Raw genomic sequence first — 27,308 nt, forward strand, 5'->3', positions numbered from 1 at the left:
CTCTGCAAGCCAGAAGGGAGTGGCAGGACATATTTAAAGTGATGAAGGGGAAAAACCTACAACCAAGATTACTCTAACCAGCAAGGATCTCATTCAGATTTTATGGAGAAATTAATACTTTTACAGACAAGCAAAGCTAAGAGAATTCAGCACCACCAAATCAGCTTTACAAAAAGGGCTAAAAGAACTTCTCTAGGCACGAAACACAAGACGAGGAAAAGACTTACAAAAACAAACCCAAAACAATTAAGAAAATGGTAATAGGAGCATACATATTGATAATTACCTAAAGGTAAATGGATTAAATGCTCCAACCAAAAGACATAGACTGGCTGAATGGATACAAAAACAAGACCCATATATATGCTGTCTACAAGAGACCCACTTCAGACCTAGGGACACATACATACTGAAAGTGAGGGGATGGAAAAAGATATTCCATGCAAATAGAAACCAAAAGAAAGCTGGAGTAGCAATTCTCATATCAGACAAAATAGACTTTAAAATAAAAACTATTAGAAGAGACAGAGAAGGACACTACATAATGATCAAGGGATCAATCCAAGAAGATATAACAATTGTAAATATTTATGCACCCAACATAGGAGCACCTCAATACATAAGGCAAATGCTAACAGCCATAAAAGGGGAAATCGACAGTAACACAATCATAGTAGGGGACTTTAACACCACACTTTCACCAATGGACAGATCATCCAAAATGAAAATAAATAAGGAAACACAAGCTTTAAATGATACATTAAACAAGATGGACTTAATTGATATTTATAGGACATTCCATCCAAAAACAACAGAATATACTTTCTTCTCAAGTGCTTATGGAACATTCTCCAGGATAGATCATATCTTGTTTCACATATCAAGCTTTGGTAAATTTAAGAAAATTGAAATTGTATCAAGTATCCTTTCCGACCACAACTCTATGAGACTAGATATCAATTACAGGAAAAAAATCTGTAAAAAATACAAACACATGGACGCTAAACAATACACTACTTAATAAGCAAGAGATCACTGAGGAAATCAAAGAGGAAATCAAAAAATACCTAGAAACAAATGACAATGAAAACACGACAACCCACAACCTTTGGCATGCAGCAAAAGCAAAAACTTCTATGAGGGAAGTTTATAGCAGTACAATCCTACCTTAAGAAAGAAGAAACACCTCAAATAAACAACCTAACCTTAAACCTAAAGCAATTAGAGAAAGAAGAACAAAAAACCCCCAAAGTTAGCAGAAGGAAAGAAACATAAAGATCAGATCAGAAATAAATGAAAAAGGAAATGAGGGAAACAGTAGCAAAGATCAATAACACTAAAAGCTGCTTCTTCGAGAAGATAAACAAAGTTGATAAACCATTAGCCAGACTCATCAAGAAGAAAAGGGAGAAGACTCAAATCAATAGAATTAAAAAAGGAAAAGGAAAAGTAACAACTCACACTGCAGAAATACAAAGGATCATGAGAGATTACTACAAGCAACTCTATGCCTATAAAAGGGACAACCTGGAAGAAATGGACAAATTCTTAAAAATGCACAACCTTCCAAGACTGAACCAGGAAGAAATAGAAAATACGAACAGACCAATCACAAGCACTGAAATTGAAACTGTGATTTAAAATCTTCCAACAAACAAAAGCCCTGGCCCACATGGCTTCACAGGCGGACTCTATCAAAATTTAGAGAAGAGCTAATACCTATCCTTCTCAAACTCTTCCAAAATATAGCAGAGGGAGGAACACTCCCAAACTCATTCTATGAGGCCACCATCACCTCGATACCAAAACCAGACAAAGATGTCACAAAGAAAGAAAACTACAGGCCAATAACACTGATGAACATAGATGCAAAAATCCTCAACAAAATACAAGCAAACAGAGTCCAACAGCACATTAAAATATCATACACCATGATCAAGTGGGGTTTATCCCAGGAATGCAAGGATTCTTCAATATACACAAATCAACCAATGTGATACACCATATTAACAAACTGAAGGAGAAAAACCGTACGATCATCTCAACAGATGCAGAGAAAGCTTTCGACAAAATTCAACACCCATTTATGATAAAAACCCTCCAGAAAGTAGGCACAGAGGGAAATTTCCTCAACATAATAAAGGACATAAATGACAAACCCAGAGCCAACATCGTCCTCAATGGTGAAAAACTGAAACCATTTCCACTAAGATCAGGAACAAGACAAGGTTGCCCACTCTCACCACTATTATTCAAAATAGTTTTAGCCACAGCTATCAGAGAAGAAAAAGAACTAAAAGGAATCGAAATCAGAAAAGAAGAAAAAGAACGAAAAGGAATCCAAATCGGAAAAGAAGAAGTAAAGCTGTCACTGTTTGCAGATGACATGATACTATACACAGAGAATCCTAAAGATGCTACCTGAAAATTATTTAAGCTAATCAATGAATTTGCTAAAGTAGCAGGATACAAAATTCATGCACAGAAATCTCTAACATTCCTATACACTAATGATGAAATATCTGAAAGTGAAATTAAGAAAACACTCCCATTTACCATTGCAACAAAAAGAAGAAAATATCTAGGAACAAACCTACCTAAGGAGACAAAAGACCAGTATGAAGAAAATTATAAGACACTGATGAAAGAAATTAAAGATGATACAAATAGATGGAGAGATATACCATGTTCTTGGATTGGAAGAATCAGCATTGTGAAAATGACTATACTACCCAAAGCAATCTACAGATTCAATGCAATCCCTATCAAACTACCACTGGCATTTTTCACAGAACTAGAACAAAAAAATCTCACAATTTGCATGGAAACACAAAAGACCCCGAATAGCCAAAGCAATCTTTCTAAGGAAAAATGGAGTGGGAGGAATCAGGCTCCCTGATTTCAGACTATACTACAAAGCTACAGTAATCAAGACAGTATCGTACTGGCACAAAAACAGAAAGATAGATCAGTGGAACAGGATAGAAAGCCCAGAGATAAACCCACATACATATGGTCACCTTATCTTTGATAAAGGAGACAAGAATATACAATGGAGAAAAGACAGCCTCTTCAATAAGTGGTGCTGGGAAAACTGGACAGCTACATGTAAAAGAATGAAATTAGAACACTGCCTAACACCATACACAAAAATAAACTCAAAATGGATTAAAGACCTAAATGTAAGGCCAGACACTATTAAACTCTTAGAGGAAAACATAGGCAGAACACTCCATGACATGAATCACAGCAAGATCCTTTTTGACCCACCTCCTAGAGAAATGGAAATAAAAACAAAAATAAACAAATGGGACCTAATGAAACTGAAAAGCTTCTGCACAGCAATAAACAAAACCAAAAGACAACCCTCAGAATGGGAGAATATATTTGCAAATGAAGCAACTGACAAAGGATTAATCTCCAAAATTTACAAGCAGCTCAATATGAAAAAAACAAAAAACCCAATCCAAAAATGGGCAGAAGACCTAAATAGACATTTCCCCAAAGAAGATATATAGACTGCCAACAAACACATGAAAGAATGCTCAACATAATTAATCATTAGAGAAATGCAAATGAAAACTACAATGAGATATCATCTCACACCGGTCAGAATGGCCATCATCAAAAATTCTATAAACAATAAATGCTGGAGAGGGTGTGGAGAAAAGGGAACCCTCTTGCACTGTTGGTGGGAATGTAAATTGATACAGCCACTATGGAGAACAGTATGGAGGTTCTTTAAGAAACTAAAAATAGAACTACCATATGACCCAGCAGTCCCACTACTGGGCATATACCCTGAGAAAACCATGATTCAAAAAGAGTCATGTACCAAAATGTTCATTGCAGCTCTATTTACAATAGCCAGGACATAGAAGCAACCTATGTGTCCATCAACAGATGAATGGATAAAGAAGATGTGGCACGTATATACAACGGAATATTACTCAGACATAAAAAGAAACGAAATTGAGTTATTTGTAGTGAGGTGGATGGACCTAGAGTCTGTCATAAAGAGTGAAGTAAGTCAGAAAGAGAAAAACAAATACCATATGCTAACACATATATATGGAATCTAAGAAAAAAGAAACATGGTCATGGAGAACCTAGGGGCAAGACGGGAATAAAGACGCAGACCTACTGGAGAATGAACTTGAGGATGTGGGGAAGGGGAAGGGTAAGTTGGGACAAAGTGACAGAGTGGCATGGACATATATACACTACCAAATGTGGGAAGCAGCCGCATAGCACAGGGAGATCAGCTCGGTGCTTTGTGACCACCTAGAGGGGTGGGATAGGGAGGGAGGGAGACGCAAGAGGGAAGAGATATGGGGATATATGTATAACTGATTCACTTTGTTATGAAGCAGAAACTAACACACCTTTGTAAAGCAATTATACTGCAATAAAGATGTTTAAAAAAATCCCTGCCATTTAGAAGTGTATAAGGCAAAAAAAGAAGTCTTTTTAAAAGCCACTGGTAAGCTCTCAGAAAACAGAAGTCTGAAATCAAGAAAAGTAAAGCAAATGTAAACCTTGGAATAGTGGCAATGGACACAAAGTACTCTTTAAAGAAAGGTATGTGCAAAGTTAGAAAGAGTGATCATCTGAAGCATGTTGAAGGATATAATAATAATAATTATTAAAAATAGTAAAGATCTGAGCATTTTTGGAAGCTGATTCTAAAGCAGTGATTCTCTACGGAGTTTGACTTCACCTTCCCCACAGATGCATTTCACAAAGTCTGGAGGCATTTTTGGCTGTCACACTGGAGAATGCTACTAGCATTTAGTAGATAATGGAAGGGATGATGTTAAGTATCCCACAATAGTAAGACTATTCCCCTAAAACACAGAATTATCAGCTCCAAAATGTGACAAGTTTGAAAAATCTGGGTCCAAAGAATACATTGGATTGGAAGAGATTGAAAAAATAAGAGAAATGTGGTAACTGATAAGACAAAAATCAGGAAGAAGAAGAAGGGGAGGAGATAATAAAAATATTCTCCTTAGAAAAGCTTTACCAAGAACTATTGTCCTCAGTTCTCTTTCATTTTTTACAGATAACAGAGATTGAAGTTGAGACAGTTTAAAGCGACTTATCATTTCAAAATCTAGCAGAAGTTTAATTCAAATCTTTTGAGCTCCTAATTTGATGTCCTTTTTAACTATGACACCTAGTATTTTAAGTTCAAGATTGACTGAGGGTAATTGCTGGAGATATGACAGCATAAATATCAACCATGAAACAATTATTTTGTTTAAAAATTATGACATACCTAATGATTTTATGTCTCCATAAACAATACACTTAGTACCTTCCTTTTTATTAAAGGAAAGGAAAATGTCTATAACACTGGAAAGGAAGAAACTAAGAAGAATACATTTGGCAAATCAGCATCAAATATACACTCAATATTGACACTTGCAGAAGAACAATTTAAAAGTTGTATGAGGTTCTGAATAACATTTAATCACATATAATTTACAGCAGAAATTCTGGTAATTTCATAGTTTAAAGCATTACATATAATTCTTTAAAGACGTTGTAAAGCACAAACAAAAATAATAGACAATAGTATTAGACTGTCACATTTCTATAAATTGTTACTTAAGGGAAATAAATGTATGATACTGAAAATCTGAGCCTTCTTCCAGCAGAGAAAAAGTTAAAATTCAAGGGTCATTACAGCATTCTTTACACTACTGCTACCACAAAGGCAAAAACAATTAAAACAACCATTAACAGCTTCACTATAAAACTTGGAGCATGAAGTATAACCAGAAAAAGAAATCATCATGTTTCTTTAAATACAAATAACTAAATGTGCAAGCATAGCAGAAACAGGCAAAGCAGGCAGAATCATCTAGAGACCTGAGGGCTGACCTATGCAGCTGTGGGCCTGGCCAGCTCTGGAAGTGCTACCATGTGAGCGAGCCAACAGGGGTGTCCACAGTCCTCAGCAATCAGGCATCTTCGCCATGAAGGAAACAGCTGGAGCCCAGAGGCTGTCATCTACTCTATTGACATCTGCTGCTATATATTTCTCTTCTGGGGTTTCTTTTATTTATTTCTGTTTTTCAAACAATTCGGTGGAGACCCTGTGTCCACTTAATTGTCTTCTGATAATTCTAGGCACTTGGGCATACCAATGCTTTATTTGCAACTCAGGAGCAATGCTAATTAAATACTTACAGCAAACCTTACTTTTATATATATATATGGAAATCAAGTCAACCAATAGCCCTTCTTCTCTCCCCCTGGCACCACAAGTCCCCATTGTTGCAATGTTGTTTATTGGTTAAGAGTAGCATCTTTTGGAATCACACAGTTTTAGTTTGAATCCATTTTCTACCACATTGGGATACTGGCAAGTAATTTAACCTCAGCCTCAGTTTCTTCAACTGTAAAATGGGGACGATAACAGTGCTTATATTATAAGACTATTGTGAGGACTGAATGCAATACTCCGTGAAATGCTTGGTCCAATAAATGGCATATAGCAAGGCTCTATAGACATTAGTTAATGTAAGTCCCTTTCTGCTATTACTTCTCCCAAATGTCTTTGACAGTGTAATTTTGTCTCATTTTTACCGAAGAGCCTTCCTCATTGTCCTCCTAATGAAGTCTGCCTACATCTATAATCTGACCCCAAACTGTTCGTTTTCACTTATAGTCTGCCCAAACCATGATGGCTTACTCTCTGGGTACTCCTCTATGAAACTCTCTCCTCAAAAGAATGCTTTTTCCTCTCTCTATATGAGCCCTATCTGCCCATTAAATTACAACTACTTGATGAAGTATTTTCTGAATGTTCCAACCAAACAGGATTTCTCTCAAATGTAAATTATGAAATAATTGCCCTCATTAGCAATATTATCCACATATTTGCTTGTCTATATCACAATTTATGTTTTAAAAAATATTCAATTTAATGCTTTTGAGTATCTTCTGTTTTCAAAGCATTAGTGTTAGCACTATATGAACAAAATAGTAAGCAATAATCTCTATCTTGATTGTCCTTACAACTAACAGGGTAAGAACATTAAGCAAGTATCCATTCTACCATGTATATAAATTCCACTATTCATTCAAGAATTTCCTTTATATCTCCCCAACTGGATATAAACTTTCCTTCCTTTTAACCTCCACAACAACTTATTGATTATTTTCTTTGACTTTTGAAGTGAGCCTTAAAAAAATAGGTGAAACTTGGAGAAAAGGTTATAACTAGAAAAAATATTGCAAGTATACCATGACGAGAGAGTGTAATGTAAAAGACAATAAAGCCTTTGTAGAGACATATCTAGATTCAAATTCTGGATTTTGGTACTAGTAGTATCAAAATTAACTGGTAGTTAACTGTCTGATCTTACGAGTGTCTCCCACTCTATCTAGGCCTCAGATTACTTCTCTGTAAATGTGGATACAGTGCCTTCTTTGAAACATTGTGAGAATAAAATGAGAAATTTCCTATAAAGTACAAGATAGGTGCTCAAAAAATTAATTTTTTTCTATAATAATGTAAAAAGAATCTTGAGTTTGCATAGGTACTTCAAGAAAGAAGGGGTGAGCAAGCCAAGTCTGAAAAAAGTTAGAAATGAGAACAGGGGTAAAATTTAGGTGACAGATCAAGCCAAAAGGAGGATGGGGATTAAACAGTGAAGGCCAGTTTTCAGTGGTAGGTATGGCTGAGGAACTTTCATGAACAAGGATGTCTAATGCTCAACTGTATGTTATTTGGTGAACCATGACAATGTAAAACACTCTTTCTTAACCTTAATCTCCATATTCTTAAGTAACGTTTCCAAAGCAAAGTTACTCTCTTTCTCAATTGGGTCAACGCCCAGGAAGAAAGGAAAAACAAATCCATATGAGGAGAGACTCTAGAAAATTCAAGGAAAGCAAGAAATCAGAACAAGAGGTAAATAGAAAAAATATGCCTTTTAGATATCATGGTGGAATTTGAAAATAGGCCATGGAATCTGTAATTAAAGTTATTTATTTAGACCACTTTATTTATAAAGTTATTTATTAAGACCACAACAAGATACCACCTCACATCTGTCAGAATGGCTATCATCAAAAAGAACACAAATAACAAACGTTGACGAGGATGTGGAGAAAAGGGAACCCATGTGCACTCTTGTGGGAATGTAAATTGGTGCAGCCACTATGGAAAACAGTATGGAGATTTCTCAAAACTGTAAAAAGAGAACTACCATGTGACCCAGCAATTCCACTCCTGGGTATATACCCCCCTGAAAAACACTAATTTGAAAAGATACATGCACCCCAATATTCATAGCAGCATTATTTACAATAGCCAAGATAGAGAAGCAACCTAAGTGTCCACCAACAGATGAATGGATAAAGAAGATGTGGTATATATATACAATGGAATACTACTCAGCCATTAAAAAGAATGGAATTTTGCCATTTGCAGCAACATAGATGGACTTAGAGGGCGTTACGCTAAGTGAAATAAGTCACACAGAGAAAGACAAATACTGTATGATATCACTTATATGTGGAATCTAAACAATACAACAAACTAGTGAATATAACAAAAAAGAAACCAACTCACAGATACAGAGAACAAACTAGTGGTTACCAGTGGGGAGAGGAAAGGGGAGAGGGGCAATATAGGTGTAGGAGACTAAGAAGTACAAACTATTAGGTATAAAATAAGCTACAAGGATATATTGTACATCATGGGAAATACAGCCAATAATTTATAATAAATATAAATGGAGTATAGCCTTTAAAAATTGTGAATCACTATATTGTACACCTGTAACTCATATAATATTGTACAGCAACTGTACTTCAATTTAAAAACAAAGAACATTGAGATTAAGCAATCTGAAAAATTTGGGACACCCAAGAATGAGATATAGAGTAGTTAGATAGAGCTATGATCGAAGAAGTGACAACAATTAGGAGACTGAAATGCCTGAATTAAAAAATTGTAAGACAGGGCTTCCCTGGTGGTGCAGTGGTTGAGAGTCCGCCTGCCGATGCAGGGGACACGGGTTCGTGCCCCGGTCCGGGAGGATCCCACATGCCGCAGAGCGGCTGAGCCCGTAAGCCATGGCCGCTGAGCCTGCGCGTCCGGAGCCTGTGCTCCAAAAAAAATACTGTAAGACAGGAGAAGAAACTAAAGTTTTTTCTTTAATCAGAATGGTAAATATTTTGGATGGATGTGATGGAGAACCACTGGAGAAGAGACCAATTTGGAATGATTACGGTAATTGACAGAAAATTTAACAAGGGCCAAAGCATGAGGATGTGCATAAGGGGATAAATCCAAGCTGTAGTACAGAAGCAAAATCTCCAATTTCTAGCAAATTATGGAATGTGGAATAGCGATGTATATCACCAGAAATCAGACTAGGAATTCAAGATTAGATGCCTGGAATGATGGCATGTACACTAACCAAAAACAAGGATAGGAGAAGGGAGTGTTGGACTGAAGATACATTTCTGACACTGTCGTATACAGGTTTGTTCTCTCTCACCAGACTGAGGCTGTTTGGTGCAAGGACCAGCAGAATACTCCACATAAATGTTTCTTAATGACAGTCATCTATTGTGGGTACTATCATCGGTCTCTTTTCCTGAGAAATAGAACCCATAATTTTTAGTTGGGCCTAGAATAAACTCTACATTTTCCAGTCTCCACTGCAACTAGATAAAGCCTTGGAACTATCAACAGGCCAAACGGATATGGAAGAATCCTTAATGAAACAGGATGTGTCTTTTTTTTTTTTTTATTGCCGTACGCGGGCCTCTCACTGTTGTGGCCTCTCCCGTTGCGGAGCACATGCTCCGGATGCGCAGGCTCACAGGCCATGGCTCATGGGCCCAGCCGCTCCGCTGCATGTGGGATCTTCCCGGACCGGGGCACGAACCCGTGTCCCCTGCATCGGCAGGCGGACTCTCAACCACTGCACCACCAGGGAAGCCCAGGATGTGTCTTTTTAATTGAGTGTAACTCAATTATCCACTCAAGACTGAGAGATGGATGCCAAAATGACGTCGGTGGACAAAAAGAGAGAGCCTGGTTCCCTGACAATTGCATGAAGTCACCATACCAGTCATGGACGGCTTACTTCCAGATATCCTCTAAATGAAAAAGAAATAAACTCCTATCTTATTTATGCTGTTATGTTGATTTTTTTTTTTTTTTTTTACCATTTGCAGCCAAATCTAATTGTCTCTAACACAATGACCTTAATCATTTTTGCTGTTTTCTTTAGTTCTATTTTTTTTCAGAAGGTTATACAAATCTTAATTCTTTTCTAACATTTAGAAATATTCTGAAATGCTGACCAGGTATTCTTTACATTTGTTTGAAAAAGTTTGCCATCTGATAAGCAGCATGGTAAAAACATCTCTATAAATACAACATTGCTTACCACAGAGTCTTATTGGAATATCGGATGTATGATTGATTATGTTTGCTAACCAAAGAGACCAACCAAAATTCTATTGCCAATAGTACTTACAGTGGTCAAGTCTTAGGCCAAGGCCAGTTATCAAAGTACAAGTTTGAGTAGACCTGCAGAGATGATAGCCATGGTCAGGAGAGAAAAGTGGTTTCTCTTCCATCTAATCCAGACAAGTCATTGTGGGTACACAGAATATTAGAAGAGAACAGCATGCATTTGTTTTAATTATTTGCATGAAGTTAAATATTGTTAGTCTTTTATTGATAATTTACACTTCCCTACTTTTACCCTGAATTGCTTATGTTGGACTGAGAACTCTAAGCCTAAAAATAACGATTTTATTTTAATTGATTTTTTCTTGGGTAGATAGTGTTGTCCTAAAACACAAAAGGAATAATTTTAGAACTAGAAGTACTTTAAAAATCATTCATTCTAAACCTTACGTTTTATAGACTGAATGATCCAAAGGGACTAGTGAACATAACTAAATCTTTCTCATTATAATTGTTCATTCATTGATTGATTCATTCATGTATCAATCCATTCAATTACTAATTGCTATACCTAAAGCATTGAGGAGAGGGAGCTGTAGCACAGAATAAGGTCCTAGGTTCTATATATTTTCAATTTAGTGGGGATAGAAATAAATTATCCAAATAATTAAAACGCAATATAAATTAAGGTGTCGTAAGCATTGCTACAGATGAATAACCACAGGAGAGGAAAGGGTAACTAGCAAAGACTTTATGAAGAAAGCTGCATCTGGGCTGCACCTGAGAGGATTTGAACAGGTGAAGACTGAATGGACATTTCAGACAAAAAGCGTGACTTCCTTTTTAACTTGTAGAGTTGTTTTCTATATGAAGCCTTTTCTTAAATTATTTTAAATTACATTTGGGCGGGAGAGTAAAATCAAATCATTCCCTAAGGAGCCAGAGGTGAGAATGGTGACTTTGTAAAGCTTGATGTCATAGTTAATGCTGCATTAAAAAGTGATGCTCATCAAGGTACAGAGGAGTCCCCGTGAAGTTCACCAACTGAAGGGCCATGCTGCCCCTCAGCATCTGGAGAAAACGAGTGTAGTATGGCTTAAAACCCAAAAGCTATGAGCTACTGCTCACAAATGTCATAAATTAAATGATTGAAAAAGATGTCAGTAATAAGTAAAAGAGTAGGGTTTCAATTTACAAGTGAAAACCCAGACAAATGTGCAGTATCAAGGAAAATCATACTTCATTTTGCTTGATACTACAATGAATTAAACAGGCTAGGATTCATATATTCAATCAGAAAGTGTTTAAAAGGCAAACGACATTTAGAGAAAAGTGATGGTGTCTGTACTAGTTTTCACAAATAAATCTTTTTTTTGCTTTACATCTGAAAAATAGCTCCCCTTTTCCTCCTGTTTGTGATCAATTACAGTTATCAGTAAGAGAGTTATCTAGGATTTAACTAGGCACTTCATCAATAAGTAGTACTGATAACACAGGCGTATTCAGAGAATTTCGTTCACAACTTTTACAACCATAAATTATAAATACAGTTCTGCATAGGCTAAATATTCAGCTTTTCAAACTACTTACTTTCTTACACCGGTATTCCTCTACTACTCCCCACTTCACAGCGTGTTTTATATTCTACCTAAAAGGAAATTTGCATTTCAGCTTTATAAGTCTGTAGGTAACCTTCAGCCACTAACCTTGCTGTCTTCTGTCTCCTTAGCTTTTCCTTGGAGGGGTTTCTTCTCTTCAAATTCACAGGCTGATTGTAATGTGACCTGACAAGAAAGCATTGAGCTCTCTGATTTAGTAAGTTCCAGAGGTCTCGAAGAATAGTGCTGTGACCCAGTAGTGCCAAAATTTGGTATCGGAAGAGCAGTATGAATAGGCTTTGACCCAACAGCTGGCTGCCTCAGTTTTGAGGCAACCCCAAGTACAGGCATGGCTTCTATAAAAGTATCTTCTTGCTGCCAAAGAAAATGCTTCTAACCTCAGTCTGGTAGACTCCAACTTTAGTATTTCCAGAACAAATACTTTAAACAAAACTAGCAGTCAACATGATTTAAAAAAAAAAAAAAACGAAAAAAACACAATAATATAACTTTCAGGAAGAGGCAAAACTCCCCTTCATCTTTAGTTAAGTTTCTTTCTTGCTGGCTTGAATTCTCATATTCTCATTCTCTCATATATCCATTCTCTCTCTGTCTCTGTGCAGTGTCCATGTAATATTAAATATTCCTTTGGGGAGGAAACTTTTCTTGAAGGTAACTGCTACAAAGCTCCTCTAGGATTAAAGAGCTCCTAGTTTTACCTTTTCTTCTCACTACACAGTCTGAGTCTGAGCACTGAGAGTGAAAAAGAACAAAAGGAAAGCCCTTCAGTCCAACTGTCAAAGCAGCCAAAAGACCACAATAGTGGAAGGACAGGCATTCTTCCTAACTTCAGAAATAACCCGCCTGCATTCTCCTTTTAAAGAAAATTGTATTTCCCCCAGCTTAAAAAAAAAAAAAAAAAAAATGGACGCGATTAATGGCCAAAACAAACAGCTGCTGGAAGAACTTTTAGCCCGGAAACAATCCCAGCAATGAAGCTGTTTGTCTGATTTCCAGCTATTTTTCACTACTGACAGCCATGAACCACGGTGTTCATTCTGTTTCATCCCATGAAATCAGGTTAAATTCATGCAATAGCAGCTAAAGCTGCTAACTCATCCAGCAGATTATGCCTGCCTAGGTTATGGAAATATAGTAAATACAGAGAACAGGGCACCAGATATATAGTAATCATTTAAAATTTAATAATGGTGAAAATAAAAATATTTACAGCTAATACATATGGGAAATGTACTACATAGCAGTTACTGGGCAAGCATTTCATCCTAAAAGAATCCACCTTTGAATAGGAGACAAAGGCCCTTAGAAGTAATTAGCTTAAGGTCACAGAAAATGGGGTTTCTCAAACTGGGTTCAACAAACCACCACCTGGAGTTCTTGCTAAAAACATAGATTCCTGAATTCATCCCAAATCTACCAAATAAGAATCAGGAGGGAGAGGGAGAAGTTTGAGAACTGAATTTAAATAAATTGATTCTCCTAGACACTAAAATTTATGATCTGTATTTTACTTAATTTGTAGCTTTACAGTCCCGGGAATGGACTCTAAAAGGCTTGACTGCCTGTAGTCAAATCTTTGCTTCCTCACTTACTAGCTGTATGAATTTGGCAGTTGCTATGACTCAGTTTCATCTTCTGTAAAATGGGAAAAAATCGGTGCTTCTTTCACAAGGCAGTTGTGAGAATTAAAGAAAATAAATGGATGAAGTCATTAGAACAGAGTCTACTATACAGTAAGTGCTCAATGAATGTTAGGTATTAATGTTATTAGAAATATAATAGCCTTGAGAATTACTGAGGTAAGGTCAAGAGGCGTAATTGAAGAGATTGGCCAGGATCATAGGGTTAACATAACTGAACTCGGTAAAATCCTGAAAATAAAAATGAGATAAATTTATAGTCATTTTTTTCCCATCAAACCTAACAGGAAAAGCAGCAATGACTCCTAAAACATACTGCCTTTTAAAGCCAAGCTTAAGTTGAAGGCAGTAAGAGAATTCTAATGAGGCTAGATTTTAATATCAGTGATTTTGAAAATATATAATAAAACCTCATGACATGACAATTTGCTATTATTCATTTATAAGAAAAAGAGAGAAAAAAAGAACTACTATGAACACTAAAAACATGCTTGTGTAAAGAAAAAATATGATTGGTTAGTCAACTCTGATATGTTCTAAGATAGAGTCACACTCCTATATTTAACAGCTTGACTGAAGTAAAATTTACACATAATAAAATTCTAAGGAAATACTTCATGTCACCAGCACCGTAATCAAAATGTGGAGTATCTCCTTCATCCTAAAAGCTTCTTTCATGCCCCTTTGTAGTCAACATCCCACACCCAACTCCAGCAACCCATGAAGTGCTTTCTGCCACTGGTTTTGCCTTTTCAAGTACACGTTTAAACGAAATCATGCAGTATTTTTGTCTGACTTTGTTCACTTAGCATAATACTTTTGAAGTCTGTCCATGTTATGTGTATCAACAGTTCTTTCTTTTGTATAGCTGAGATGTAGTCCATTGCATGGTATGGTACAATTTGTTTATGCATTCTTCAGCTGAAGGACATACGGACTTGTCTCCAGATTGAGGATATTATGAACAAACCTCTATAAATATGTGTATATGTTTTGTGTTGATATTATTTTCTCATGGATTAATAACTAGGAGGGGATCAGCATATATTTAACTATATATGAAACTACCAAACTGTTTTCCAAAACATACCAGTGGCAATACTTCACACTGTCAATCTTTTAGCCATTTTAGTGAGGTGCATAGTGTTATCACTGCAGTTTTAATTTGAATTTTTCTAATAATTTATTTAGTATCTTTTCATATGTTTATATGCCATACCACCCATATATCATCTTTGGTGACATATCTGTTCAAAATGTCTATCAATATTTTTGTCTTATTATTGAGTTTTAATAGCTCTTTATATATTTTGGATACAGGTCCTTTCTTAGATACATTTTAAAAAACATATTCTCCTAGTATACAGATTGCCTTTCATTAGGAGAAAATTCTCTATATATTTTTCACAATTTTGCAGTCTTGAGAGCAGAGGCCATAACTAACTGTCCCTTTATGCTAAATTATCTTTTCTAGGATTCTGAGGTGTAAACAGCCTCGGAAGACTTCTATCTAGAAGCAAACAGCCTTGGAAGATAGGAATGGTGTTTCCCCTGAAGCAAAGAGTAGATTTATTTGCTGTATATTTTAATAAAAATCATGTCTCCCTCCAGGAAAAAAAGGTGACACAGGTTTGCTTACAACTAATTATAAAAGACTTGTGTTCCCTAGGCTCAAAGTCTTCTCCTGTAACCCAACCTACTGCATATGCAGACATCACCTGGCCCTCAGTTACACTGTCCTGTAGGAACTGAGGCTAGAGAAACCTACAGAAGAAAATACGATATTCTGGCTACTGCTATTGCTCTAAGTAATAAGCCATCTCTGGCCTCTAATAGAGAAGTCTAATGTCTTCTGCCAACACCCATGAATATATGCCAGGTTAACTTATTAGCTTTCAAACAGAGTAAAGTCTCAGACGCCTTATAGTTCTTGACACCCTTTAGTTATCTTAATATTGTCTTTTAACAATATCATCAGTTTTTGCTTTATGTATTTAAAGCTTTATCACTGGCTTCATGCACATTTAGGATTATTATTTCTTCTTGATGAGCTAGCTATCTCCTTTAACATTCATAATGAAAATACTTTCTTTATATTTGTTAGTATTTCTTATTCTAAAGTCTACTTTGGCAATATTTTGATTTTTTTTTTTTTTGATTAGTGTTTGGTATAACTTTTCCATTCTTTGTGTCTTTACAGCTAAAGTGGATTTCTGTTAGGGTATACATTTTTAATCTTGTTCTTTTATTATTTCTGACAATCTGTGCCTTTTAATTGGAGTATTTAGACCACTTCAGATAAATGTAATTATTGATATGACTGGTTTAAGTCTACCATCTTTCCATTAGTTTTCTATTTGTTCTTTATTCTTCTTCCGCTTTTTTGCTGTCTTCTTTGGATCGATTCATTTTTTTATGATTCCCTTTTATCTCTGCTATTGATTTAATAACATATAGTTCTATGTCAACATTTTTTAATGGTTGCTCTAGTGTTTACAATTTAAACCACTAACTTATTACAATATACCTTCAAATAATACTAAACCACTTTATGTATAATGTACAGGCCTCACAGTATTTTATTTTCATGTTCCCCTCACATTTTTTGTTATTATTGTCATACATTTTCTTTACATTCATTAAAATAGCACATTATTACATTGTTCTAAACTGTCAATTTCCTTTTAAAGAAAAACAAAAATGAATAAAAATGCATTTTATGTTTATCCACATAATTTCTGTTTCCGGTGGTCTTTATTACTTTGTGTAGATGCAAATTTCCATCTGGTATCATTTTCCTTCTCCTTGAACAACCTCCGTATAATTTATTTTATTACAGATTTGCTAGTGATTAACTGTCTCAGCTTCCATTTGGCTGAAAAAGAGTTTGCTTCACCTCTGTTTTTAAAAGAAATTTTTTTCTAAGTATAGAATTCTGAGTTAAAAATTTTCCTTCTTTGATACTTTAAAGATGTCACTCTATTTTTTTTCATTTGCATAGTTCCTAAGGAGAAGTCTGTTGTAATTCTGATCTTTGTTCCTCCCTGTGTACTCTGGCTATTTTATCCAGCTTTTGTTATGATTTCCTCATTTTAGTCATTTTTAGCAATTTGACTTTTGTTATGCTTCTTTGGTTTTGTGTTCGTTGGCAGTCTTCAGAGTTTTGTCAAATTTGGAAAATTTAGAACAGTTATTTCTAAAAATATTTGTTGCCTCCCCCTTTCATTTATTCTTTAGCTCTTTATAACTCTGTTTTTCATTTTGCAATCAATTAACCTCTATTGCTATATTGTCAAGTTCACCAACCTTTACTTACTTCTATAATATTTAATCTGCTATACCTTATCTAGTGTATTTTATTTCAGATAATGCATTTTTCTTCTCTAGAAGTTGCATTGAGTGTTTTTTGTATCTACCATTTCTTTTCTCACCGTATTTATGTTCCCTTCTACCTTCTTGCATTTATGAGGAATATTAATATTAGTTGTTTAATATACTTATACATGAATTTTATCATCTCTGTCATTTCAGAGTATGTTTTTATTAATGGACTTTTTTTTCCTCCTGGATATGACTCATGTTATAATGCTTTTTACATGTCTGGTAATTTTTTCCTGGATGGGAAACATTTTAAGTTATACATTGCTGTGTGCTGGATTTCATGTGGTGTATGACTTTGTAATGGCACAATTAAGTTCCTTTTGAGACTTTATTACAAGCTATTTTTAAAAAGGTACAGAGCAGCTTGTTGTCTAGGGCTAGTTTAACACCACTCCTAAAGAAATACAATTTTTTGAACTCAAACAAATGCCTATTAAGTGGCCTCTCCACTCCAGCTGGGGGAAATACCTAGTGTCCCCAGACTTATGCGAGTTCTGGGAATTGTTTATCATACTCCTTTCTGGTACTTCTTTCCTTGACCTTTGCTTGTTTCTTCTCATACAAGTACAGTGTAGTCCTTTACCAAACACTGGAGGAAACGCCTCTGTAAGTTTCCAGTGTTCATTCTCATTCTCTCTCTCTCATTCATTTTTCCCTTCCTTCCTGGTACTCTGTCTGAAAATTTTAGACCTCTAGGCTTTCCTGAACTTTGATTTCAGTCTCTACAACTCAGCACAATGGCTGGACTCTACGTTGGTTCTCCAGACCTTCTCTGGGATCTGGATATTGCCTCCAGGCAGTAAGCTGGCACAATAATAGGACTGGTTTTTAATTACCCTTCCCTTGGGTATCACAGACCTGTGCTGCCTTTTATCCAATGGCTGAATAATATATATTTTTAATACTTTTGTCCAGTTTCTAGTTGTTTAAGACATGAGATTAAATCAGATCCCTATTAATCTATAATGGTTAGAAGCAAAAGTAAAGAGTCAGATCTTAATTTTTTTCTTCAATCCATCCTGAAAACTGTTTACTGTTATTAGTTTTTCACAATATACCTCAAAATCTTTATTGGTTTGTTAGCCTCCTTCATTTAGCTGAGAACTTCCCTTAAACCTTAGAGAAGAAATATTTTGTACTGACAACTTGCAAAATGTTTGATTGATTGGGTTAGACTGTCTGCCAGCTCTAATGAGAAAATTCAAATAATAAAAACAAATACAGGATACAATGAGCATGGAGTTAAAACTCTTCTCCAAACTTGGCTTGAAGCACTTAAAACACTAAGATCTGTTTTAGAATGTCTTTCCAGAATCCCCATTGGCACCATTTTTTTTCAGATATCTGAGAAAAATTTGATGCAGAGAGAAGTATTAGCCATGTAGTATACATGAGGGAGCAATAAGCCAAGATATGCCTTTATTGTGGTATTAAGCAGGGGAAAAGAAGGTAAACCAGCTGGTTCAAATATAAAGGTAGGTGAGGAGCACAAAGGAACCAATAATAAAAGTTAATGGACATTTGGAAATGCACATCATAACCACTAAAATGAGGAACAATTCAGGAGAGGTGAAAACTAATTATATTTGCTCTATGGCAATTATTTAGCATCTTACAGGCTTCCTTACAATATACTACTGATATAGTTAATTGAGCAAGTAAAATTCACCAAATTCAGAAGGCCTCTTAACCACAAAGTACAATGAAAAGCAAATATAGTAAGCTTTGAAATGGTACTTCACGTTGATAGTCTCCCTTTCAGAATATCATCCCCCAGAGTCAAAAATATACACATCTGGAGAAAGGACAGTTATTTTATTAAGACAAAAATCTCTTTGATAGTCTTGCCAGATAAATTTCGGTGCTCCAACAAGACAGGAGACCTTACTGAAAAAGGACATTAATAACTTTAAAAATAGTTACACTTGAAAGGACTATTCCTAGGCATATAAGTACACAAACACACTGTGTTATGAAGGTAAAGAAAGGGAACTTAAGCCACGTCCTGACAGTTTGGTCCTGGAAAATGCAGCCAAATAATTTTAGGCGTAACAATATGTAAAAACACTTTTTTATAAAAGTATGGTTTTTTTTACTACTGTTCTCTTGCCACTTTTCATTGTTTTCAGCTATTTTTGAATATTATATATAAATATGAATTGGTTAAAACACAAAGAGATGACTGTTTAAAAGGTATCAATAATAATGTTGTTTGCAAAGGTTGTACTTACTAGTTGTGAAGAATTTGTAGGAATATCACTTGGAACATTACACATTTTCATATCCTGAGCATCCTAGGGCATGATATATAGCCATTGCTCTTACTCTTTCAGAATAAGAATGTTAGCTATCCCCTACTTTACTTCAGATATATTGGGGGTGCACCAGGATTCTTCCAGGAATTCAGAAGAAATATTTTCTAAAGTTCTCTTTCTAACTTTATTTTTTAATTTTAACCCCAAAAGTGAGTTAAATTAATTGTTGCCTGTGATCAGGAGATATGCCCCTTAGTTTTAGCAAAGGGAATTTCAGATATAACTAACTTTCATCTCCATTCTAGGAGACCACCCAGAAAACCCACCCAAATCAATAGCTTTGCAAAGGTGGTCTTTATCACGTCATACAATATTTTACTAGGAACCCTGGGGATATTTCAAAACAGCACTGTGTGTGTGTGTGTGTGTGTGTGTGTGTGAGAGAGAGAGAGAGAGAGAGAGAGAGAGAGAGAGAACAAAAGAGCTCTGTGTGTGTGTGTGTGTGTGTGTGTGTGAGAGAGAGAGAGAGAGAGAGAGAGAGAGAGAGAGAGAGAGGCGGGGAGGAGAGAAGTACTGAGAGATTCAGCAAGTTTCCCTATTATTCATCTTACCTGAAGGCATGAAAATAAGAAATGGGGGGGCTTCCCTGGTGGAACAGTGGTTGAGAATCTGCCTGCTAATGCAGGGGACATGGGTTCGAGCCCTGGTCTGGGAGGATCCCACATGTCGCAGAGCAACTGGGCCCGTGAGCCACAACTACTGAGCCTGCGCGTCTGGAGCCTGTGCTCCGCAACAAGAGAGGCCGCGATAGTGAGAGGCCCACGCACCGCAATGAAGAGTGGCCCCCACTTGCCACAACTAGAGAAAGCTCTCGCGCAGAAATGAAGACCCAACACAGCATAAATAAATAAAAAAATAAATTAATAAACTCCTACCCCCAACATCTTAAAAAAAAAAAGAAATGGGGAATTAGGAAGAGTGAGGATGAAAACATGAGGTCTAAGGATTGTTCTCCTACTATCCTGAGTATTTTCTTCAGGTGCTTGGTCAGCAACATAATATTACATATACATTAAGATCATCTGTTTATTCCACTGAACAAAAGTAGTGATCCAGGGCCACCACTTGTAGTTATAGTGCCTTTCACACCGGGACTGTTGCAGTGCACAGTCTTCCCAGCTGTATGCAATGGTCATATTCTCAACAGCCCAGAAATAAAATAAGACTAATAACTGGAAAACCATGTTTTTGTATCAGGGACATCTAATCCATTGGATTCAGAATATATAGAAAATACACCATAAAAGATGCAAGCTTCAAATATATTCTTAAAAAAGTCTGAGGGAACACTTCACAGTTTTCTTTTTCTTTCTTATCTGCCTTTCACCAAAATAGTTTTCCTTTATGTATTTCCTCTTAGACATTATATTCATCCAGACCTTGACATCTGTTTTCTTTCCCAATCAGTTTTCTGACTAAAATATTGATGTCCAGATATACATTCCCTTCACTTCCACATTATCCGAATCTCAAGGGTTCCTTTTCTTGAAATTTCACAAAGGAAGAATGATTTCTGACAGCAGTAGAAACAGTTGCCTAAATCTTTCTTACATATTTTTGGTCACTGTTTTTATGAACAACACATATGTTGCCCTAAATATCTTCCTCTTTTCTGTTTTAATTGCTTGAACCTTGAACATGGCTGAGTAGAAAAGTATACTGTTGATAAAGTATGATAGATTTCTATAAAGATGACTTTTAATTAATTAATTTTAATTAATTTAGTTTAGGAAATTCTTTATCGTTATCAACATAAGATATACATGAGGAGCTTCTAATTTTTAACAAAGTTGAAAATTTAGGCTAAGGTTAAGATGTTTTGTTTTATTTTCCTCATTTTATTCCTTGTACCCATATTCTCTTGCTAAATATTTTCACAAAAACATTTTTTTTCTCATCCCCCCCACAATGCTTCCACAAAATTTTTATAAGCGTTAGGGGCTAGGCAAGGATGAGAATGGGGGGAGAAAAAAAGGATAACTAAATTTGGTATCTAAAACGTCAGCATATTTTTCATTTTTCAATAGCTATATTTTTAAGAACTAGGTTCCTCAAACTTAGAAGAAATGAGAATTTTAAAATTTGTTAATAACATGCTACTAAGTAGCTGGTGATAAGGTAGATTTTCATCTAATAGAAGAGGAAGTTTGACTTAGTAACGTCAGCTTAACATCCTCACTATTAGTCAATTGTACTTTCAGGATGAGTAGCGTATTTATACCATGGTTATGTTAATAGTCAGTCCAGACAAAAAGGAAAAAGAGGGTGAGGGGAGAGGGAATCACCAAAAAAATTTATAAGTTTCCCACTGGTCTCATAAAAAGTTCACAGAAACATCTATCACTGCTACGAGTCTTCTCTTTGCCAAGTTCTATAACAGTACCAAGAAGGTTTGAAATCAGTCAATTCCACTATCACTGACAGTGATCTCCTTAGTCACTGAAAATGCCTTCAATGGATTTTAAGAATATGGAGAAAATGTGCACAGTCAAAATAAAATAGAATAAAATACTATTAGATTTGCTGAAAATGGGATGGGCTGAAATCTATCAACTGGCATGATACATCCTACATGTGAACTTGGAATACAGAAACAGGGGAATGAAAAGTTTGCTAAGTTTTAAAATTATCTCACTTTTCATTACTTAAACTTGGCTTATAATAAATGTATTTTCATATTCTTTATCATAAGTAAAACAAAATCTCTCACGTATTTTCTGGAATTAACAGAAAAGAACTGTCTCCTCTTAGATGCAGGCAGGATGAAAGAGGAAATGTTAACGATGAAAGGTAATGTGTTATTTGTCTCCTCTCCTCTAAACCCTGTCTGATGGAGACCATCGGATGCTAACCTGGATGAGGTCACTGAAAACAAAGGGTTCACATACTCTTAGTCTTGGGGACAACACTGCCAACTTTCCACACTTTCCAACTTTCCACACTTTCTGACAAAAAACAGGCAAACAAAACAAGACAAAACTCTTTGAACAAACGTAAATGGAAAGTTTCATAATTCAAATTGGATGGGATAGATTCTTCTCCCATAAAGCCAATTTCCCTGTTTCCTATTAAGCATTAAAATTACTCATTAGAAATATATCATTTTCATAGGACATTTTTAAAAACCATGCCCCAAAGGATGTGCATTCTAGAAGTTTTATTTCTGTAATTCTTTCAGCAATAACGGCATATTTGCATTTTGCATTGTACATATCCCAGACTCTCATGAAACAAGATATTTGGGATTTCTCTAAGAAGAGCATTATGAGAAATCAATTCAATTCAATTTTATGGCTTGCTCTAAGTTAGTTAAATTATTAAACTCCCATATTCTTTGAAGTTGTTTTTCTTTATACTCATCAGGAAGAAATCCTTACATGCCCTCTTCCCCAAACACAAAAAGCCAAGTTTCTACATATATTTATTTCACCACACCTCAGCTTCTAATTCATCTGCTTATTGTATCTTATCTAAAAAGTGCTACCTCAATAGCCCAAAGCTATTAAGTGAAAAGATCAGGTTCTATATTGTAGCCCTCTTTCTTCTTTCTAGAGAGGAACTATACAACAACATTGCCTGATCCTGAAAGATGCTTAGACACACATTTACCCAGATGAATTTACCTCTGAGGGTTAAAAGGAGATAAATGAGAGACCAGTGGTGATTTTTTCCCCACCAGCTTGCATCTCTCAGCTGGGTTTTAAAAGCTATCTTACAAAACAAGCATATGGAGACCATAACTGCTATAGTGTACATAAACAAGAAAAATAATGACAATAACATGCCACGAAAACTATAATAAAGGTGAAGTGACCATTTAATTGCACATCTGGCAATGTTAAGAGCTGAAAAGGAGAAAATCCTGAAGAGAGGCTAACATTTGCCTCTGCAGTAAAAAAAGTAGAGTGTGTTCTTGACAGTCACTGGAAGAACTTTTCAAAGCATTTTAATCAACAAGCAGTGCCGTCAAGGGAACTTTAAAGTAAAAAAAAAAAACAAAACTCAGGTAAACTCAGCAGCTTCTCCTCTTGAGTTTTTCTCCAAAAGATCTGACTTAAACAACGCATCTATGGCAAAGAACAGGGCTTATTATTCCTTCACAGAATATTCACTAAAAGGGTAAAATTATTAGTAAATCTTAAAGTAGGTACAGCCATTCCAGGCTCACAATCTTAAAACAGTGAGCTCCATTTAGATAAGCTTTAAAGTTTGGTTGCCCACTTTCTTTCTCTCCAGTTTACATTTTATTGGTATATTTTCTTTCTCAGTATCTGAGCTCCTACAAGCATCCTTCCAAAAACTGATCACCAACGTGTACACAGTAAACTAGGTTTAAGCATCAATAACTAGCCAACCAGAAGATGGAAAGAGTATAATAAATTGGAAAAGAGAATGAAAAAATTGAAATCAACAGGAGCAACTGCAATTTGATGGAAGCATGGAAGATACCAGCTGTGCAGACACAGTCACAAAATTGTTTGTCAAGCAGCAAGAATTCATAGAGTTGTTACCATATAGATGGCACTTTATTATTCTCTCTGAACTTTTAGCATTAAACGTTCACTGGAAAACAGTGAAAATTCCCTCCATAGGTTAGAAATCATAAAGATGTTTAGAAGTGAGCTGAAACATAAAGCCCCAAACCCACATTATTTACTTCAAATAACTTAAACTATTTGCCTACTGATATAAATTTTTTTCCTCCAATTCTGGCTTAGGGAAGTGGGGAGAGGAGTGGCAAATAATAAAACGAAGTAAACATAAAGCTAAATGGAAAAAGATATCGTGTTTGTAAGTAAAATTCAAAGCTGACTAGGCACAAAGACTGTAGGGTCCATAGCTGGGCACCATTCAAGAGACAGGCAGATAACACTGCATGTCACAGGCTACCTGGTGGCTTCATCTTTCATTTTTTCTAGTCATTTGTGCTCACACTGGATAAAGAACTTCTAGGTAGTCCTGGATGATAAACTCACAGGAAAGGGAGCAAAGGGATATAAATGCCATTATCTTAGAGCTGATCTGAAAATACTGACCCAGTACCAATTCTACCCAGAAAGAGAAAACAGTGGTTTTCCAGTGTGTTTACTTTTCAGAAGGCTGACAAATTCCTCCTCTCTGTACAAATGCACCTTCTTCTCTGACTGAGCTAAAACCACTTATTTACATATTGATCATAGTGGAGGGTGGTCATCAAGTCTGAAAATATAGATGAATACATTAGATGATACATGGATATTACAGTATAAAACATCATTAAAAACAGCCTATGTTTCCAGACTTCCTGCTTCTAGTATTTTTTAAGTCTTCATTCTTAACCCCTTCCAATGAATACTCTGTTCATTTCCCCCAAACATGCCTTGTAATTATACACAAACCTCCACCAATTCATTCTTAATTACTCTCCCATCAAGTTTCTTCCTGCCTTTGAAATTCTATCTTATATTTCCTCAGTACTCCTGGCTCTTATTCCCTGTCCTCTCAAATCATTTGACATATGAGACTAGCTTGACACATAATATAATGTATTTCAATTCCCCATCTCTGCTAGTGCATACTCATATATTAAGAGGTTCCAAAATACCATAAAATATCAATAGAAAAGTATCTAGTTCTCCTTAGACATCAGATTATTATTTTATTGGAATATCCAAAAATTACTAAGTACCACACCCAAGTTCTAGTTTTGATAGGTCATACTTGGCAATCTAAAAATTACAGTGTACAGTTCAGAAAGGATGTGGAGATGAGATGTAGGGGAAAAAAGATTTGATGAATTATGACATCTCAGGAAGCCATGACCACACTTTATATTAGAACTAAGATGTTCTAATATAAAGCGATAATTTTATGAGACTACAATGTAATTTTAAAAGCTACAACTTACTGGAGATGATATACATGATAATTTAAAAAGCCATACATCAAGGGGTGTATCAGGATTGCTTTAATGCACCATATTTAACCTATCTACTCATAGAAGAGATCGTTAGCCTACCCAAATATTTAAAATGAAAGGTCAGTATTTACTATGTGCTCCTGAAAATGCATATGCTGTAATTCTAGTAATGAGAAAATAGTAACATAATAACATAGCAGCATCTTCACAGAACAAGATGTTCAAGTTTCACCACTTGAATTTTTAAAGTAATTGTATCTCTGCCCACTCTAGTATCCTCCAGATCAAGGGAGATCCTTAATTGCTTCAATATAAACAATATAAGTAACTGTCATGCCATAAATAAAAAACTGCACTGAACTAAATAGTAAGTTATTACTAAAATTACTGTCTACAAATTATTTGCTTTTTGTATTATTTATTTATTCAGCCTCAAACTTTACTTTGAAATAACGAAGAACATCTGACTGGTAGTGAATAGAGCCAGAACTAAAATTCAAGAAACGTGTATCCCCCGTTCCACCATCAGCACTCACCACCTTGTCAATTACACTGCCATGCTCTGATGTTCATGTCAGTTTCCACCCCAACAGGCTTCAAGGATCCCCTCCATTAACAGTGCCAACTTAAATGATAGCAAAATCAGCACATCTTGCTGCATACATCTAAGTACTTTGGGAAAATTAAAAAAAAAAAAATCTCTTCCTCTCCCTAAGTTGGGGACTCACATTCCAACTGCACTGATTAACAGCACCAGCAGAAGCAACTTTCTAATCAACATTTTAAAACCATGAACCATCTTAAAACAGTCTTAACTTGTTTTCAAGCTTGCACATCCAGTAGCGTACTGTGTTTTGCTGGGTTTAATCACAGATGAGTCCCACTAATGGGTAATTCCAGTCTAATTAAGGAGGAAAGTAGGCCTGTGCTCATGAGGACTCACTTTCTCAGTTTACAAACTGCTTCTCCACACTTCTTTAGTACTTTCCACAGGATCCAGTGTTTTCCCTGTTTCAATAACTGCCTCTGCTTACCACAATCAGTTGTTTTTATTGGCTCTAACCCACTCATTCCCTTTGAATTCAACCTTTTCTCCCTGTTGTTTTCTTGGTATAACATTTCAAATAAAGATCTCCATCGCTTTGGTGTTGCTTTATTTATTTCTCTTCCGATTTGCATGGTGTAGAGTTTGGTGGAAGTAGAGAGAGAAAGCAGAATGCCTGATTTGGAGACCACATCATCCCAAAGGATTCCTGAGAAATTTATCACAGGGCAGGAAATGTTCTCCCCCAATCAGTTTTTCCTCAACCTATGAAGGGCCATGAGTCTCCCTGAACAATGACACATTAATTCCCCTGGGATATTGGACTTGTGAGTGTCCACCAAACTCTGGCATGGTATTAGGTCAGTGGTCCTTTAATGGTAGTGGGCTTTGGAACCAGTTGGGCTTGCTAAAACACAGCTGGCCGGGCCCCACCCCTAAAGTCTCTGAAATGATAAATCTGGGGGTGGGGCCTGAGAATTTGTTTCTCTAACAAGTTCCTAAATGCTGCTGATCTGGAGACCGCACTCTGTCAACCACTGTTTTGTGGTGTGCAACACAGACAAGAGCAAGAAAGAGGGTTTACTTTTGAGAATAACTTAGATGTATTTATACTAGATGCCAGAAAAAAAAAAAATAACTGAAGGAAATGAAGACACTGAAGTTCTAGAATTTGCCACCTTTCCTGAAATAGTTTGGATTAGTGCCAGACTCCAATTTTTTGAGTAATTGATGTCAGTCCTGTGAACCAATCTAGTACTGGCCCTGTGGCTGGTGACTAGTCCTATCCTTCATAATTCCCTATGAACAATCTCTTAGATACACATTTAATTCTGTCTGCCCTAAGCCCTGTTATTTCGATGGGTTCATCTTTCTCCCAGGCTGTTTTCTGTAGGATAGCTTTAGGATTTGGGATAGCCTCTCCATGTATGAATATAACCATTGGAAGGAGGATGCAGAGG

At 35.9% G+C, this 27,308-nt stretch overlaps 1 protein-coding gene across 3 annotated transcripts in view; it reads right to left on the minus strand.

Moving 5' to 3' along the window:
• The window catches only part of NAV3 (neuron navigator 3), a 356,590-nt gene extending 344,191 nt beyond the window's left edge, over positions 1-12,399 (minus strand). For all 3 annotated transcript variants that reach the window (XM_024736709.1, XM_024736708.1, XM_024736707.1), the window contains exon 1: positions 12,157-12,399. In XM_024736709.1, the coding sequence (XP_024592477.1) occupies positions 12,157-12,399 (243 nt within the window). The remainder of the gene's footprint in view (positions 1-12,156) is intronic.
• Between the last annotated feature and the right edge of the window lie 14,909 nt (positions 12,400-27,308).

The sequence above is a fragment of the Neophocaena asiaeorientalis genome, unplaced genomic scaffold (assembly GCF_003031525.2).
Source record: "Neophocaena asiaeorientalis asiaeorientalis breed wild unplaced genomic scaffold, Neophocaena_asiaeorientalis_V1.1 scaffold134, whole genome shotgun sequence".
Taxonomy (NCBI): domain Eukaryota; kingdom Metazoa; phylum Chordata; class Mammalia; order Artiodactyla; family Phocoenidae; genus Neophocaena; species Neophocaena asiaeorientalis.